Source organism: Bicyclus anynana, chromosome 26 (assembly GCF_947172395.1).
Source record: "Bicyclus anynana chromosome 26, ilBicAnyn1.1, whole genome shotgun sequence".
Lineage (NCBI taxonomy): Eukaryota > Metazoa > Arthropoda > Insecta > Lepidoptera > Nymphalidae > Bicyclus > Bicyclus anynana.
This window is the reverse complement of record NC_069108.1, coordinates 8,761,187-8,779,621: the sequence shown is the minus strand read 5'-3', so window position 1 is coordinate 8,779,621 and position 18,435 is coordinate 8,761,187. Positions and strand designations below refer to the sequence as shown.

General features: G+C 37.7%; 1 protein-coding gene across 9 annotated transcripts in view; it reads right to left on the bottom strand.

Moving 5' to 3' along the window:
• LOC112056170 (transcription elongation regulator 1) overlaps positions 1 to 14,891 on the bottom strand; it is a 70,238-nt gene extending 55,347 nt beyond the window's left edge. For 4 of the 9 annotated variants that reach the window (XM_052889941.1, XM_052889942.1, XM_052889945.1 and 1 more), the window contains exons 1-6: positions 14,550 to 14,887; positions 10,997 to 11,193; positions 10,288 to 10,421; positions 8,672 to 8,825; positions 1,604 to 1,795; positions 521 to 679 (exon numbers count right to left, since the gene is read on the bottom strand). In XM_052889941.1, the coding sequence (XP_052745901.1) occupies positions 521 to 679; positions 1,604 to 1,795; positions 8,672 to 8,825; positions 10,288 to 10,421; positions 10,997 to 11,193; positions 14,550 to 14,740 (1,027 nt within the window). In that variant the 5' untranslated portion in view covers positions 14,741 to 14,887. Of the gene's footprint in view, positions 1 to 520; positions 680 to 1,603; positions 1,796 to 8,671; positions 8,826 to 10,287; positions 10,422 to 10,996; positions 11,194 to 14,549 lie in introns of all 9 variants that reach the window. The other 5 variants (XM_052889944.1, XM_052889946.1, XM_052889948.1 and 2 more) reach the window with 3 other exon arrangements.
• Positions 14,892 to 18,435: the final 3,544 nt, after the last annotated feature.

Here is an 18,435-nt window from a genome sequence, read left to right as displayed (position 1 = left end):
ATGTCTCAAAAAAATATGAAAAATTTTCTTTTTAGTCTAGTACAGAGTTTCTCAAACTTTCGGCTTCACGAACCCCTGGTAAAATATCAGCGACAGCTGGTGACAGCGAACCCCTTACTAACTAATGGAACCCCCCCCCCCCACACACACACAGTAAAAAATATTGGACTGTTGAAGAAAATAAGGTTTTTAATTGAATAAAAGTTAACACTAGTACCAAAAGAAATGTCTTTGTAATATTAATTTCTTAGGTGAGGAGTAATTTTGGACAATTTTAACCCGTAATTCGCGTACCTCACTTTGAGAAACCTTGGTCTAGTAGAACGGTTATGAACAATTTAAGACCATTTAGAATCAACTAGCCTATACCCCGCTTGCAAACCCCCCCCCCCCCCTCCCCCCTCCAGGATCCGGCCCTGTCTATAGTTATATTCGTCCTATAAACACCCAGTTCTGGGAGTGCGAACCCTGTACTAGCTCCAAGTATCCAAGTATACAACGAGTGAGTGTTCCACGTCACCTGGCGGTTGTGTCATGGTGGGCGGCTGTCCCAGAGGCTGCATGGGCTGGAACTGCGAGGCCTGCGTGGTCTGCAGCGTCGGCGACGGCACACCCGGCGGTGTCTCCTCGTCCTGGGGACTCTCCGGCTTCTCCAGCAGCTTGGGCTGCTGCATTTGCTCTGCGGGACAATGGGGATGATGACTAGGTTTGATTATATTGATTTTTATGATACATTCGGGTAAATAAGGTCAATGTTGCTTGAGCCGGTACAAGTAGGTATATACCTACTTGTTGTCATTTCATGAAAACATCAAAATGCGCTGTAGAGTTGGGCTAACAACGGCCACCAATCAAATGATCGATGCTTCAAAATGACCAAATAAGGTCATAAAACGCTTTCGCGCTGTCGACCGAAACGACGCGTTGGCTGACGACGGTCGGACACCGTAATTCGCGCCCCTCGAAGACGGTCGTGCACTACAAACGCAAAGACAGTTGTTATTACGCTGAACGGATAATTTAGTGAAATCCTATAGTGGTGCCATGCCAATTCAATATATGCCGGATCATTTTGTTAATTAGGGTTTTGCTGTCAAATTGAAACTATTTTCAGAATTTTTCAAACCCCTTAAATCCTAGTGAGAATCCTTATTCTACCTAGGGTTTAGGGGTTTGAAAAATTCCCTACCCCTACACTACCCTTAGTATAGAGGTAGGGACAGGAAAGAAGTGCACATAAGTCAAACCGAAGCTTGACCACCCGCTACTATTTTATTTAATTTTATGTGACTTATTTTTTATTTTAATAGCTTTTAGTTTATTGTAATCTGACATTTTTAGTTACTAATTTGCATTGTATATTTTGACATTTCATTGTTGACAACTGTGGTTTTGACATAAGTAATTTTAATTAGTGAATGCTGTGATAACCTGTAATTAGCTGTGCTTACTTGTACATACTATATTAATGTAAATTATTGACATGTGACATTGTATCAGCTGTTGGTTGTCCTTATTAAATAAATAAATAAATACTATTCCTATGGGAACCACGCAGGTAAAGCCGCGCGGCGTCTGCTAGTCTACAATAGTGTGTTCTCACCCTTAACCCACGGAGGCGGCTGGTTCATGAAGGGCGGCATGGAGCCGGGCGGCGGGCCCTGCGGCCCGACGCCGGGGGGCATCATGCCCATCATGCCGTTGGGCATCATGCCCATGGGCGGGCCCCCCATGGGCGGGCCCATCGGTCCGTTCATCGGCATCGAGCCGCCCATGCCGCCGGGGCCCATTTGACCTGTGGAATAACACGAATCATCATCTCAGAATCATTTATTTGCAAGAAACATTACATTTAACAAAGATGTTCTTATGTCATCATCATTATCAACCCATATTCAACTCACTGCTGAGCTCGAGTCTCCTCTCAGAATGAGACGGATTAGGCCAATAGTCCACCACGCCGGCCCAATGCGGATTGGCAGACTTCACACACGCAGAGAATTATGAAAATTCTCTGGTATGCAGGTTTCTCCACGATGGTTTTCCTTCACCGTTTGAGAAACGTGATATTTAATATCTTAAAATGCACACAACTGAAAAATTGGAGGTGCATGCCCCAGACTGTATTCGAACCCACACCTCCGGACTTAGAGGCAGAGGTCATATCCACTGGGCTAACACGGCACTCTTATATGTTCTTATGTATTAGGTAACAATGTTTCACCATTAATAGGAATACAAATGTTTAATTAATAATAAAATTAAGATTATAATATTACAATATTAAAATTAAATAACATTTAAGTTTAAAAGAAATATAATTTCAACAATTTTTTTGAAGCATCAGCAAAGTATTCTTCTACGGAGTAATGAAATTTTTGTATTAGCAACTTTTTAAGATTTTATCTCCTTTCCCCTATCCCACTAAGTCAATAAAATATAATTATTCTAATATCTTAAGATCCACACAACTGAAAAATTGGAGGTGCACGTCCCTGGGTTGAATTCAAACCCAAAGCCTCCGGAATCGGAGCCAGAGTGTGATAGTCTCACGGCTCTTACGAATATATCATTACTTTTATTGGCAACTCCTTCAAACTATTAAACTCGCCAATCCTCCCAAAGCAGAAATTTATTTCTGTTTTGGTGCGGTGAGATTGTTTATGTATTTATTCTATCCTCTTAAATGTAATTGTGTATCTTCTAACATCTACTATATAAAAATAAGTCGGGTTTTCCTTCCAGACGCTATAACTCCAGAACGCACGAACCGATTTCCACGGTTTTGCATTCGTTGGAAAGGTCTCGGGCTCCGTGAGGTTTATAGCAAAGAAAATTCAGGAAAAATTTCAACAGAAAAGCGGGAAAATCTTTTTTCACATACAGCGCCATCTCTGATACATAGCATGTCCTACAAACCAATATTGTAGGGGCAGGGGTAGTTGAAAGTTTACATCGAGTTTCACGCGAACGAAGTCGCGGGCGTCCGCTAGTATTTTATAAGTTATCTTAATGTAACTAACCAATGGGCCTTTGTAGCCATAAATAAAGAAAATTATTATTATTATATTATTAAACAACTGGACCGTTATTTTAAGCCTAATAACAAATGAGAGAGACACCCGTGTTTCTGTCCCTTTCTTTCTCTGTTTCTACCTTCTATTGCCTTCTCTTTCACACATTCCACCACCACCAGCAGAGGTCGCCTTGTGTTTAGTAGGCGCCTTTTTGAATCATTGACGTCGTTGTTTCCGTCCCGTCAACACAGTCCTAAGGACTGGTAGCTAATTGTACAAGTGACAAGACCTGTGAGTGTTTTAAATATTATAACGAATACTTAATTTTGCTAAAACTTTGTTAAAAGTGTTTGCGTCTACCATTATTAAGGTATGTGTAAAAATGATTTGAGGTGTACAAGTGTTAGTACAAGTGCTATGGTATGTAAAGTTATTTTTTCTATTACTCACCATAAAGTTCATATTGTTTATGCATGATATAGATGAAAGTATTATTTCATTAAATAACTTCTTCAGAATGTTTGATTCGATTATGAATCAAATTGCAATATTGTTAACGGCGATGCCGTTCGAAAGTAATTTATTTTTGTTTTTATATTTCTACCTTCTTTTTCGACTTAGAAAGTTTATATTTTTAGATTGATGGTTTTGAACGTATGTTCGACCTACCGTTATAATTTTATTGTTCTTTCTACGGAAAATTATTAATTTAACCTGTTGGTTTTTGTACAACTTACTATAACGTTAACAAATATTATAATACATTTTAAGGTAGGTACCTACAACTACTAAGTCGTAATGGAAAATCTACAGAATACCAAAGGTATTTTGGAATCACGTTGTTCTAATACAAATAAAGTGCCTTCTCGAAAGTCAAAACTGAGCAGTTCCAGTTCAAATTGGGGCCAATAAACACTATTGCTCCGCTACTAGTGAACATATTAGTGATCATTCTAGTGAACATGAACCGAAAACTACTGTAAATCCTTATGTTCTAAAATACTCTTACAATTTTCTGAAAGAAGACTTGCAAATTGACGATATTAATCAGCGTAACGTCCGCTGTTCTTGTGTATAGAATTTTTTTCAGTTCAGGATTTAATGATTTGGAGGCAAACAAAGAGGTAAAGCGGTATGACACCTCACACTCTGGGCAATGCAGAGTAAGCATTTTGTAGCCTTAAACTTTATTTTGAATAAACAATTGGAATTGGATCTACGAAGATTTTTGACGTGAGTCAAAGACAATTTAGAAGCTATTGATATCAAATGATGCTCTTTAGCTGGTCTGCGGCCACAGAGCGGAACTGAATGAACTCGGAATATAGTCTATTTTATATTTTATTAAGCACTAGCTTCACACTAATAGTCTTCGTAATGGGATACCACCATCATGCCAAAACTTATTCGAGTCTAAAAAAAAAAAAAAAAAAAAATTACAGTCACTCTTGAAAAAGCGGGGGGGGGGGGGGGAGTAAGAAAAGCCCGCGTGAAATGGATCGTGTTTCTGCACCGCAGACCGATCAATATTTATCTTTTTCTTCCTAAAAGAAATGTTACTGTTCACGGACCTTCAAAAACGTGACAGCCATATGCTGAGTCAAAAACCTGATGTGACGCAATCGCATGTTCCAAGACCCAATTCGAGAAAGGAATTCGGCGGCAAACCTTACCATGAGATGCTTACGGCAATACGCACTGCGCTCTCCCTCATCCCACCGGGATAGGAGAGGTAAAACTAGTGGATATTGACTCACCGAGTCGATTCCGTACCGGTCAGCTGATCCTGAATCTTGACCGATGAAAACAAATAGGTGTACCAGGTCACATATTAACGGGATCGCATACCTTTTCTGATATAGCAACTTCTTCATCTACTCAATATTTACAAAAGCATACAAGCTACGCCTCTTGGAATTTAAGCTATCGTAAGTGGTATTCATATTGACTTATGATGAAACACGGCTGAAACTTGCGGCCCTATTCAATCTGTTTGTATCGTGCCGCGTTGCAAGAACCAGCTCATGAGCCCCCGTATGGCTTCGAAACTAGTCAGGTATACTACGACGTAGTATGACGTGAGTTTTAGCCGTGTTACATAATAAATTCATAAGCTACGTCTCCTTCAAGAAAGATGAGCAAAGCTATAGAAAAGATGAAGTTGGAAGGGGTTTTGACGACGGTTCCGCCGTCTCAAAGCTGATTATCACCGATGTACTTTGTGCCAAAAGAAAACATAAGTTTTAGACCCATACACAATCTGGAAGCCTGAAATTGAAACATCTATGCTTCTTAATTCTGACTAATCAGTAAGCAGAAAGTACCCCAATTCATACGACGTATGATTGGATATTCAAAATACACTTAAAACAAGGCGTAATTTCTTTCACGTGCCAATAGACGGTTTTTACGGTTTCTGTACCAGCAACAACAACAACTGCAAATGAACTGCTACCTACCTACTGCAAATGAACTGCTGACTATTCGGGCTTAGTTCGGTGTCGAAATTTTTCACGTCGGTGACAAATTGAATTGAAAATGTCCTACGTAATTACATAGGCTTATGAGTGCTTGTTTATTTAGACGATTATCTGATCGTCAACCAACGTCACCAAGTTCTAGAGAGTTATGCTATGCTCACAGTAAACATATTAAAACATCTGGGCTGGAAAACTAATTATACAAAACCCATTCCACAATGCAGTCAGATACTGGAGTACCTAGATTATGGAGTTCCCGGCTAAATCATAAAGATATGCACGAAAATAGAAGGAATGGTAGCCAGATTATAGACAAGACGAAAATCGTTCTAAAGGATCTACAAAGCTTAGCGGGAATGTTGAACTTTGCAAATTTTATCATTCCTCGCAAGAGGTTAAATTTACGCCAGATTCATCGAATCTGAATCAACCATACAACAAGGAAAATCGTACTATCACCCCAACCAGTTCTAACGGAACTGCAATGAGGGCTTGTACATCACAAGGATCCATCATCAATCCAATTGCCTCCTCCTACCCATTATAATATGGTTACCGAGGCGTCATATCTTACGTGGGGCGCACATGTAGACAAATTACGTCTGTTGAGAAATGACAAATTACATTGGGCTAAGTTGAAAAGTATTCTTCATTGTAGTCAAAAGGAATTGCTTGCAGTAGGTACTAAAAGTTTTACAAATACAAGGTCTGAGCCCGACTTTTGTAGTTTGGCAACCAAATTGCGGTATCATATTTACGGAACGAAGGACGAACGAGTTCCCAGATACTGCTGAACCTTACTACCTTCCGGATCTGCTGAAATTACACAAAATACATCGTACAGTTCATCATATATTTGTACCAAGAGTTTACAACGAGGAAGCAGATCACTTGTCTCGCCTGAGTGGAATTCCAAAATGGCACTCGCTTCCTCAAGCAGCCATTCTAATTTTTCCAAATGGGGACCTGAGCATTCCCAAGTACTGTTTGCGTCTCGGAACGCTTGTGTAATTCCCAGTTATCGCTCTCTGGACTATCACGCAGAGTAGCCAATGACGTGTTTCCACCTCAATTTCTAATGCCCAAGGTTCTGTCGCACCTAAACATGTGCGGAGGCATATTTTAATAATAGTCCCGAGGTAATCAATAGTATATTAGAGGCCAGAACTGAAGAACAGATCTGTGGTATCTTCCTGGACCTACAGGACCTTCAAATCTACTTTAAGCTCCCGATAGACACGTCAACCGAGCGACATTCATAAATGTGTCGAAGATTCTGGAAATCTGGAATTGTGGGTGTGAATTGAATATTAGTTATAATATATTAACGGTCCATTTGATGTTGGTCCTCACTGGAGTCACGTCAGCCAACCGAGCTCACTCAAGAAGCTTAGCAGGCCACCTGGGCGGCGCAGAACGCTTAATGAAGTATTGCTGGGGAGCCAATGTGTGCTGCTCGTTGTTCATATATACCTAAGCATAGTATCGGTGTTTCTTCTAGAACCGGAAGGTGTTTATTTAGTGAGCAGTGCCCTGTCATTAGCTCCGTGACTGTTGTATCTTTACTACGGTTAAGTTTAAGTTGTTTTATCGTCAAACGATTAACAACCTATATTCGGCTCACTGTTGAGCACGAGTCTCCTCTCAGCACCTAGAACCGGAAGGTGTTTATTTAGTGAGCAGTGCCATGTAACTAGCTCCGTGACTGTTGCAACTTTACTACGGTTAAGTTTAAGTTGTTTTATCGTCAAACGATTAACAACCTATATTCGGCTCACTGTTGAGCACGAGTTTCCTCTCAGAATTAGAGGGATTAAGCTATAAAGACACATAACTGAACGGTTAGAGGTACATGCCTATACCAGATTCGAACCATTAGCCGTCCAAATCGAAGACAGAGCTCATGCAGGCCTATCACGGCATACTAACCTATGAATCAGCAATTTCTAGTCTATACGATCCGCAATTATTTGACCATCCTTAGTGGCCACCTTTTAGTAAAGCGTATGTTGAATTACATTGCAATAGCAAATCCTAAGATTTCTAAAGCACCAATTTGGGACGTTGATCCCCTTGTCAAGCACATGTCAAGATAATATAATTATATTGCATCTATTTTGCTACTATGTTCCGGACGTCGTGTACATGACTGTACTCTGCCAAAAGTAAATGAAAACTGCTGTAACATAACACCCAATCACTTAACCTTATGACCTCTTTTTGGGGTCAAGAACAGATTCACCCGATGTTCGGCAGTCTGACTGGTAAGCTTGCTTAGATAGAAGGAAACTAGAAATTTGCTAGAGCGTGTTCATAAGTATATGTGGTACGGCGTAAGCCGCTTCTCGAATTGTCAAAGCGATTTGATAAAGAATATGTTAAAGGAGTCAGGAGTAATGCTTCACCTAGCAGTATTTAAGCTGCAGTTACAACTCCCTACTACACAAAATTAATTCTAGAAGCAACTCAATACTCGACTATTTACTCATTATTTTATTTAGCAAAACAACTAATCAAAGGTAGACTTACGTATCTACCCGTCAGTGACGGCTACACAGTTGATCCAGTCAATGGTTAAATGGTTAATTGATACTTTGATACTATGATGATATTACATTCCATTACCTCGAATTTGGTATTCAATAAGCATCTTTGCGAATAAAATTACTTGCACAATCATGTACTGCTCTAAATTTATAGTTCAGTATTGGCTACTATTAAATATACATCTGTAAGTTGGTTTACAATATATCAGTGTGACAAAATCTTAATCACATTGACGTCATCACCACCACCAGGCGATAACAAACACGTCTCTCATTTGTTATTAGGCTTAAAATAACGGTCCAGTTGTTTAATGTGAACGTTTTACCTGAAAATAAAACGGTTATTAAACATACTTACCTTATTTTAAGCCTAATAATTGAAACACTGCCTGGTGATTTCTATAAACGACGTAATGATTCAAAAAGGCGCCTACTAAACACAAGGCGACCTCTGCTGGTGGTGGTGGAATGTGTGAAAGAGAAGGCAATAGAAGGTAGAAACAGAGAAAGAAAGGGACAGAAACACGGGTGTCTCTCTCATTTGTTATTAGGCTTAAAATAAGGTAAGTATGTTTAATAACCGTTTTATTTTCAGGTAAAACGTTCACATTAAAGAAGGGCGACTCACTGGCAGCGGCGATGCTCTCCATCTCGGCCTGCGTGATGACCTTGCAGGTGGGGCTCTCCTGCGGCTTCGCCCACGTCGTCTCCCTCGTCCGCGAGTGGTAGTAGTACAGCTTGCCCTCGTCCGACTTCGTCTCCACCCACAGCTCGGGCGCTGGCTGTATTGGAATCATCGTCATCAACCTCAGACTAATTAGATAAAGACCTGCCTCGCAAGACATTATTTTTCTGCCAAAGTATATGATCAACGATCTTATGCGATTATAAACACTGTCTCTATAGAATCGATGTTTCATAGTTTACAATCGTGTCCGTCGGTTAAAAACCTCCGTAAAAATACCTTTTTGTATACTTAAATGGTGTAAAAAACGAACAAAAACTGCTAGTTTAGTATAAGATATGTATGAAATCTAAGCTCCTTTCCTTAGAAAATGGCAGAAAATTTTGTTCGTGAAATTGGGTGCGATACTAGTCCTTATGTATTTAGTCTGAGTCATCAACCCATATTCGGCTCACTGCTGAGCTCGAGTCTCCCCTCAGAATGAGAGGGGTTAGGCCAATAGTCCACCACGCTGGCCCAATGCGGATTGGCAGACTTCACACACGCAGAGAATTAAGATAATTCTCTGGTATGCAGGTTTCCTCACGATGTTTTCCTTCACCGATTGAGACACGTGATATTTAATTTCTTAAAATGCACACAACTGAAAAGTTGGCGGTGCATGCCCCGGACCGGATTCGAACCCACACCCTCCGGAATCGGAGGCAGAGGTCATATCCTCTGGGCTATCACGTCATGGAATCAAGTCAAACTTAATAGGGAATCCCACCAGTCAATAAATCTGCTTTGGAACCCTGGTATACCCCCATATACAAGTATCATGTAAGGATCTGATTAAATAATTGTCTTAATAAAAGTACAAAAGTTACAAGACGGAGGTCCTGGGTTCGATCCCCGGCTGTCCCGATTGAGGTTTTCTTAGTCCAGGTCTGGCTGGTGGGAGGCTTCAGCCGTGGCTAGTTAGAACCCTACCGACAAAGACGTACCGCCAAACGATTTAGCGTTCCGGTACGATGTCGTGTAGAAACCGAAAGGGGTGTGGATTTTCATCCTCCTCCTAACAAGTTAGCCCGCTTCCATCTTAGGCTGCATCATCATTTACCATCAGGTGTGTTTGTAGTCAAGGGCTAACTTGTAAAAAATAAAAAAAAAAAAATGTATGTCGAAAATTAAAAATTTGCAAACTAAAGAGAAAATGAAATTACAAACAGACACATACATTTTATTTATACACTTTATTGTACACTTTGTGGTATACATACATAATCTATACTAATATTATAAAGTTGAAGAGTTTGTTTGTTTGTTTGATTGAACGCGCTAATCTAAGGAACTACTGGTCCGATTTGAAAAATTCTTTCAGTGTTAGATAGCCCATTTATCGAGGAAGGCTATAGGCTATATATCATTCCCATATTCCTACAGAAACGGTAACCACGCGGATGAATTCCTCGATAAATGGGCTATCTAACACTGATAGAATTTGATAGAATATGATATTGATTAGATAGAATACTCATTAAGAAATGAGGTTGCCTGAAGGAAATAAATAAACTTACCATATTAGGGGGCGGCATTCCATTGGGCCCAAATGGTGGGGGCTGTCCCATCATATTAGGTGGGGGGCCCATTGGTCCTCCCGGCGGCATCATACCCGGCGGAGGGCAGAAAGGCGGCGGTCCTCCCATCATGCCTGTATTAACACATATTTTTAGTTTTATAAACAAAAAAAAACATACATCTATACTAATATAATAAAGCTGAAGAGTTTGTTTGTTTGTTTGTTTGTTTGTTTGATTGAACGCGATAATCTCAGGAACTACAGGTCCAATTTGAAAAATTCTTTCAGTGTTAGATAGCCCATTTATTGAGGAAGGCTATAGGCTATATATTATCCCCATATTCCCACGGGAACGGGAACCACGCGGGTGAAACCGCGCGACGTCAGCTAGTATTATTATACAACTAGCGGACCCGGTCAAGCTTCGTTTTGACATAAGTGCACTTATTCTCTATCCCTACTCTACCCTTCTATACCTCTACTCCTTCCCTACCCCTACCGTACCCCTAGCCTACGTTTGTATGGGAAATAAAAAAGGGCAGTTTTTAGGGTTTTCCCGGAAATTATTTCATTTTTTCTCAACTTTTAAACCTTCCCTATACCTCCACGAACATTTCAAGACCAAGATAAGATAAATCCGTTAAGCCGTTCTCGAGTTTTAGCGAGAATAACGAACAGCAATTCATTTTTATATATATATAGATTACCTGGTGGCGGTGGCCCCATTGGCCCCCAGTTGTTGTCAAAGTTGGGCCCATTGTTGGGCCCGAAGCGCGGGCCCCCCCTGCCGCGGAAGAAGCCGCGCGCACGCATCGGCGGGCCTCCGGGCCCGTAGCCGCGTCCTCGGAAGCGCATCGGCGGGGGGCCGTTCATCCAGGCGGGCGGGCCTCGACCACGACCCCTGCTATACGTAGGAAAGCCTTGCGTTTAACATCATTTCCATCTGATAAAATAGCATGGGTACAGTGACAGTCACAAGAGTGAAACGGACTGTCATTCGCACCATGCTACATGAAACGAACTATGTGTGGCTATGGATCACAAAGTCCTGTGTCAGGTTATTGAACATCTTCAGAGCTCTAATACAGCTTTCTTCTAAGAAATTTTCAGTAAAAATTCTCAGCCTGGAGTCAGCTGGTGGCGTAACCGTGCCTTATCATCATAATAATCAACCCATATTTGGCTCACTGCTGAGTTCGAGTCTCCTTTCAGGATGAGAGGGGTCAGGCCAAAAGTTCACCACACTAGCCGAATGTGGATTGGCAGACTTCACACGCACAGAGAATTAAGAAAATTATGTGGTAAAATGCACACAACTGAAAAGTTGGAGGTGCATGCCCTGGACTGGATTTGAACCCACACCATCCGGAATCATGAGTGTATGCATTTTATGAGTTGTGTGCATTTTAGGAAATTAAATATCATGTGTCTCAAACGGTGAAGGAAAACATTGTGAGGAAACCTTCATTAATTCTCTGCGTGTGTGAAGTCTGCCAATCCGCATTGGGCCAGCGTGGTGGACTAAGGCCTAATCTCTCTCATTCTGAGAGGAGACTCGAGCTCAGCAGTGAGCCGAATATGGGTTGATAACGACAAAATTGCAAATTAGGAATGCGGATCCAAACTCTGTTTTTCTGATTTAACAGTAATTCTAACATTATCATCACCTGCCACACAAAAAAAGCTAAATAAACACAGCAAAATAATGGACCATACTGCATCTAAGGTGAAATGTGATGTGATTCAAATATTAATATTTAATTTTTATTTTTTACAAGTTAGCTCTTGACTAGTATCACCTAATGTAAGTGATGATGCAAAAGATGGGAGCGTGCTAACTTGTAAGGAGGAGGATGAGAATCTACACCCCTTTCGGTTTCTACCTGATGAGAACGCTAAATTGCAGTACGTCTTTGCTGGTAGGGTGGTAACTAGTCATGGCTGAAGCTTGCCAAATAATATTATTTTCAAATGATGTGATTCCAAAAGGTAAGATTCCACTGAGCATTAAGCTACTGTTACACATGCTCTGTTCAAGCACGAAAGCATGCTACAATTGAGCAGTTGTTACTTATTAGCATGTGTATCGAAACATTGCTAATAATGAGCATGCTTATTTTGAGCTTGCTCAAGAATCAACAGTCAATTAGCAATCATCAATGTCGTGCAATTTATGAGCATTCTACTTGTTGCGCTGGTGGAATAGGTGAACAGGTTTGCTTTTTGAGTATGCTAGTCAGTCCGTCATTGCTATCCTGTATTCTCTTCACCTTCATCTCTCCCTTTCTAACACAATACCATAGACAGAGAGCGATAAATACAAATTAGCATGTGTTATTGGAATATTTGCTTTGAGCATTCTTATTCAGGAGCATACTTAAAAATAGCATGCTTATTGCTAGCAAATGTATACTGATGATAAGCATGCTCTTAAGGAGCATACTTAATAGCACGTTTATAGCATGCTATGTTAGAACATGTGTAACAGTAGCTTTACGCTGTGTCTGTTATGACAATAGTGTCACCACTTGGTTCAATAATTGTAGAGTTTATTTTCAACACACACTTACATTGTAGAACTTTATTTTATAAAATATATAAATATAAATAAATGCTTTAGTAGTAGTAAAGCAGGTCATATGCAAATTATTCACATAAGAAGCATAGCACAAATTACCATTTATATATCAGATAACATTTTATAAACAGTGTACGCTAAATAAAATTTTAGATTTTTCGCATACCCAAGTTTTTTGGGTACCAGGTACCCGAGTATTTGCAATTTTTGGAGAAAAAAAAGGCAACTTTCAAGTCCTCCCTCCTTATAGGCGAGGGGACTTGAAAATTGATTGATATGGAACCTAAGACACAAGAACTGCAGCAATATAATATTCTTTATTAGTACGGGTATCCAAAGCTGCTCTAATAGGATTTTATCAAGTTCTAGGTAGGCTAGGCAGGGAGTACAACACAAGCAGAGAAGGGGAGTGTTAACCAATTGTCAAGGAATTCCTTAACCCTACATCCATTGGTTGCAAATCCAGGCTCAGAGTTTTTCTCTCTGCCACGCAATTGACTCGGCCCGTGCACGTTGAATCCGTGGATTGCTAAGATATTTGTTAGTATATCTAGAGAAAAATCTACTTCTATTCAAAATTTCAGGCAAATCGCTTCAGTAGCCGCAGCTTTAAGGAGGAACAAAACTTACACACACACACAAACTTTCGCCTATATAATATTAGTGTGAAGTGTGATAGGTAATAAATATCCATTCACTTAACAATATCTGCACGATCCAATTAATTAAATCGCATATTTATTTGTTGTAAAAGACATTTCCCTAAATAAAGAATTTATATAATGTTACACGAATTCACTATTTTTTTCTGTCTATACATATTTTATCTCTATACATATTTTTTTAAAACATGATTAATTTCAAACATGACATTGATTAAATGGTTTACAACAAGTATAGTTATTGGTTTATCGCTGTTTAATGGAAATGGATCAGTCAATGCATCATAATTTGAACAAATGTTGATCGTCATTTAGTGCCGCACTGTTAAATTGTTATTCAGGACGGAGTATATAACACTAGCAGACACCGTGCAGTTTCACCTGCATTGTTCCTGTTCCCATAGGAATAAAGGGATAATATATAGCCTATAGCCTTCCTCGATAAACAGGCTATCTCACACTAAAAGAATTTTTCAAATTGGACCAGTAGTTCCTGAGATTAGCGCTTTCAAGCAAACAAACTCTTCAGATTTATAATATTAGTATAGGTTACTTTGTTGGCCAGTGCTGAGCTTTTTAGGCTAAATGAGCAGTCATAGGTTTTAATCATTAAAACCTGAAGTGGTAGTTAAAAAGTAAAATATCATTGGAACAGTATGGTGGGTTTAAACTGCAAAATGTTTATCATAGGGAAAGAGAAAGACAATGGTAACTATTTGATAGGCAATTATACATACAAAATCGATTTAACTCGTATCATAGGCAACATAAATAACATGCAAATATAACAAGTACATACCTACTTAATGAAAATCAATAATTTCGACATCAGTATACATAAATAAACAGCACATTAAACATAGAACAATGGCTATAGGTTCACAAACGGTTACTGCTCATATCATTCAAGGTTTTATGTTAAACGGCGCATCGAAAACGTATGGAATATACGCACTAAAAACTGTTTTATGTACAATATTTTCGGAGACTACGAGATAGGTGTGCTAGCAGTTTACTTACTTAAAATTCCCGCGTCCACCACGACCGCCCCGGTAATTGCCGCCACCCTCTTCATCATCATAACTGTCGTCATAGCCACCCGAATCACTAAAATCTTTAGAAGCATCACCTAAAGATTCATTCCCCTCGCTAACGCGGTTCGCCGAATCGTTCATACCAGAGTCTTGCGCGTCCCTGTATTCGTCTTCCATTTTGTTTTTGGTTTATTTATCACTTTTATTATTCACAATAACTTATGTCCTCATGCCTGTAGGCCCGAATAATATGTTTTTACCGCACACTACACCTCATTTTACAATTGCAATGGCGGAAATCAACATCAAGGAACATATTTACTCAGGAGAAGAATACCAACCTCATACAAAAAAAGTGGCACCAAAATTACCGCCATCTGTGGAATGCCCCCATTGAAACAATTTGCCAACGCGGGAAATTCAAAGCTAATATATTGTTTTTAAATTTTCACAGTTCAGCTTTTGTAGACGGAATAGCTTTAAAATAAATATTTTTAAAAACCATTTCGATTAATTAATTAATTTAAACAGATATTTATAAACTCTGTCGATTAATTAATTAATTTAAACAGATTTTTAAAAATATTTATTTTAAAACCACTCCGTCCCCAAAAGCTGAACTGTGAAAATATTAAAAACAATATAATAGCACAATATTTTAGTAACAAGTAATTGTATATAATAAATTAAACAATAGAAAGAATAACAGTTTCAAGTTGAAATGTCTTTATTATCAAATAAATATGTTATGCACTTAATCAATTACTAAGTAAACATCAGCACCTTAAATATAATCTACATATATTCATTTTGCTTCTAAAACTAAATTTTATCTTTAAAGTAAAATGAAAACCAAAATAAAAATATATGTATGCATCAATTGGGTATTTGACTTCACTGAGATATTTGGGAAAATCAAATCAATTATAACTTAACCAATTCATACATAAAAATATAGATTGTCGGGATATTTGTACATATGATAAACTATGCAAACGTCACGCAGTTTCACCAGCGTAGTTCTCGTTCCCGTGGGAATACAGAGATAACAATTATGGCCTAATCCATGATTATAATGCTGTAAGAAATTTTTAAATCAGCAAAGTAGTTTCAGAGCTTATTCAATGCAAACAAACAAATAATCAAATTCTTCCTCTTTCTAATTAGTATAAATTTCATAAACAATAAAATTATTAGAATTTGGCTAATGAAAGTAGAAACTGAAATCACCCGCCAAATTTTAAAAAATCGGAGTAAATTCTCAAAATTATAGTGCAAATATTGGAATAACTGAGTTTAACAGTATAGGTAATAATGTATTCACAAAGAAAAACTAATTTAAATAAATTATGAAAACGCATGTGATTTTTAAATTTGGCGGGCAATTTCAGTCTCTACTTTCATTAGCCAAACTTTACAACCTAATGCGATAACATAATATTACTTTTAGGCGAATCAATAGAGCATTTACCCTCTACCTCCTCAAACAGCTCTGATTTTGATGATTTTTTTTGTTCAGTTTGTTTCTTCATATTATTTGAAATCAGAAACCTTTTGGAGTGAGGATGGAACGATTTATACTATTTAACAATAGTTATGCTATTTATATAATAAATAATTAAAAAATAAACACTACCGACTTCAAAAACACAAAGTTATGCAGTAAACTAATAAGCTGAAGAAACATAATAATATTTTCTATCTACTGATTACTTTGAAGCCGGTGCCAATTGTACAATTAATGGGTAGGCAATCAATCGTACCGTTTTTTTCCACCTTAAGGATTCGAATTGTTTTCCGAAATTTATATGGAACCTACTTCGAAATAAACCCTTTACAAAAAGTAAAGAATTTTCAAAATCGGTCCACTCGGTAAAAAGTTACGCATAGTTTAACATTACAATAAATGGGAAAACAATTAATCATCTTCTATTTTCCTACTATTAGGTTTGAAATTGTTTTTTCCAACATTTTATAAGACTTTTAGGAATATACCCTTTCTATCAAAAAACAATAATCAAAATCGAACCACCCAATAAAAAGTTATGCTTGGTTTTACATTAAAATGAATGAGAAAACAATCAATCGCACATTTAGGATTGGAATTGTTTTTTAAAATTTATATGGGAGCTTTACAATCAAAATACCTTTACAATCTATAAAGAATTTACGAAATCGGACCACTTCGTAATAAGTCACGCATAGTTTTACAATACAATTAATGGGAAAATAACCAGTCATCTTCGTTTTTTTTAAATTTATAATGATTTGGGACCATTGTCGGAATATACCCTTTCTATTTAAAACAAAGTTATTTAAATCGGAATTCGAAGACATGCTTGGTTTTAAACTAAAACAATCAAGAATGATCAATTAAAAGAATTATCAAAATCGGACTACTCATGTTAACAGTTATGCTTGGTTTTACATTACGAAAACAGGGGATGATTGATTGTTTAACCATTAATTTTAGTATTCAATCGATCGGTTGTATACTAAAATTAATGGTTAAATAGGCCGGACCGGTCCGATTTTGATAATACTTTTTTATTATAAAGGATTCATTCCGAAGATAGTCTTTTAAACATATGAAAAAGCAATTCGAACCCTATAGCTAGTAAACAATAGATAACTAATTGTCGGCCCATTAATTGGACCATTGGCACCGCCTTCAAAGTGATCAATAGATAAAATATATTATAATATTTACTTTCGTTTGTTAGTTAGTTAGTTTTCTGCATAAGTTTGTATTTTTGAAGTCGGTTGTATTTAAAAAAAAATATATGTATAAATAGCATAGATATTTTTTAACAATTTAAATAATTTCGTCCACCAAAACATTTCTGATTTTAAATAACATAAAAAACATGACCTTAAAAAAAATCATCAAAGTCGGAGCTGTTTCTGAGGACTTCCAGTATATGCTTGTTTTATTTATTATTTGATTCCATTATTTCTTTCATAAAAACGTGACATTTTTCATTATGAGAAGTACATAAAGATAGTAATAGAAGTATAAGACATAAAGAGACGAATTTTAGTATTCCAAAGAATCATGGTGCAGGTGCCTGGTCCATTGATTATATTTGTTACATCAATTGTTGTGACCTGTAATAGAAAATTTCATTTAACATGACTTTTTAAAATGCACTGAAAATTTACATAATTATTTTTAAAATGCACTGAAAATTTACATAATTATTAACATAATTATATATAATAAGAATTCCTATTCTCATCAGGGACATTTTTAGTCTTTTTTCTGCTCCATTTACAAAAAATCATTTTAGGAAGCTCAGCTGTAACCTTGAAAAGTATAGAAATATGGATATTTTGTTACATTATTTACAAGCGGACGCCCGCTACTTCGTCTATGTGGAATTCAGTTTTTCACAAATTTGCACACAAACTTAAAGAGAAATTATAATGTGTTTATTTCAGTTTTTAAAAACAAAACTGTAAGTGTATCTAGGAAACATGTAGTTCATTGTTATTAAGCAGGTCAAAACTACCTTGTTCGTTCAGTAGCTAGTCCATGTGTTATGGATCACGAGATCCTGGTTCTGTCTTTAAGAGATACTGAGTTTTTGCTTCTGCTAACAAATTCTTAGTCTGGAGTTGGGAAGTTGGTGGTGTCACACCCCGTGCCTCAGAGAGCATGTTAAGCCGTCGAACCCATTATCATTAACATTTCTGATAGTGATCATTAATCAATCTAATAATATCAACCTAAGCCGAATGAATAAAGCAGGTTACCTTGTGCTATTTTGCAAAATGCCAGCAGCAACGTGGCTTCAGTAGTGTGGCTCGGGACGGGTACAGCTAGATCTTCATCTTTTATTTCTATCTCATGATATTTAACAATATATCTT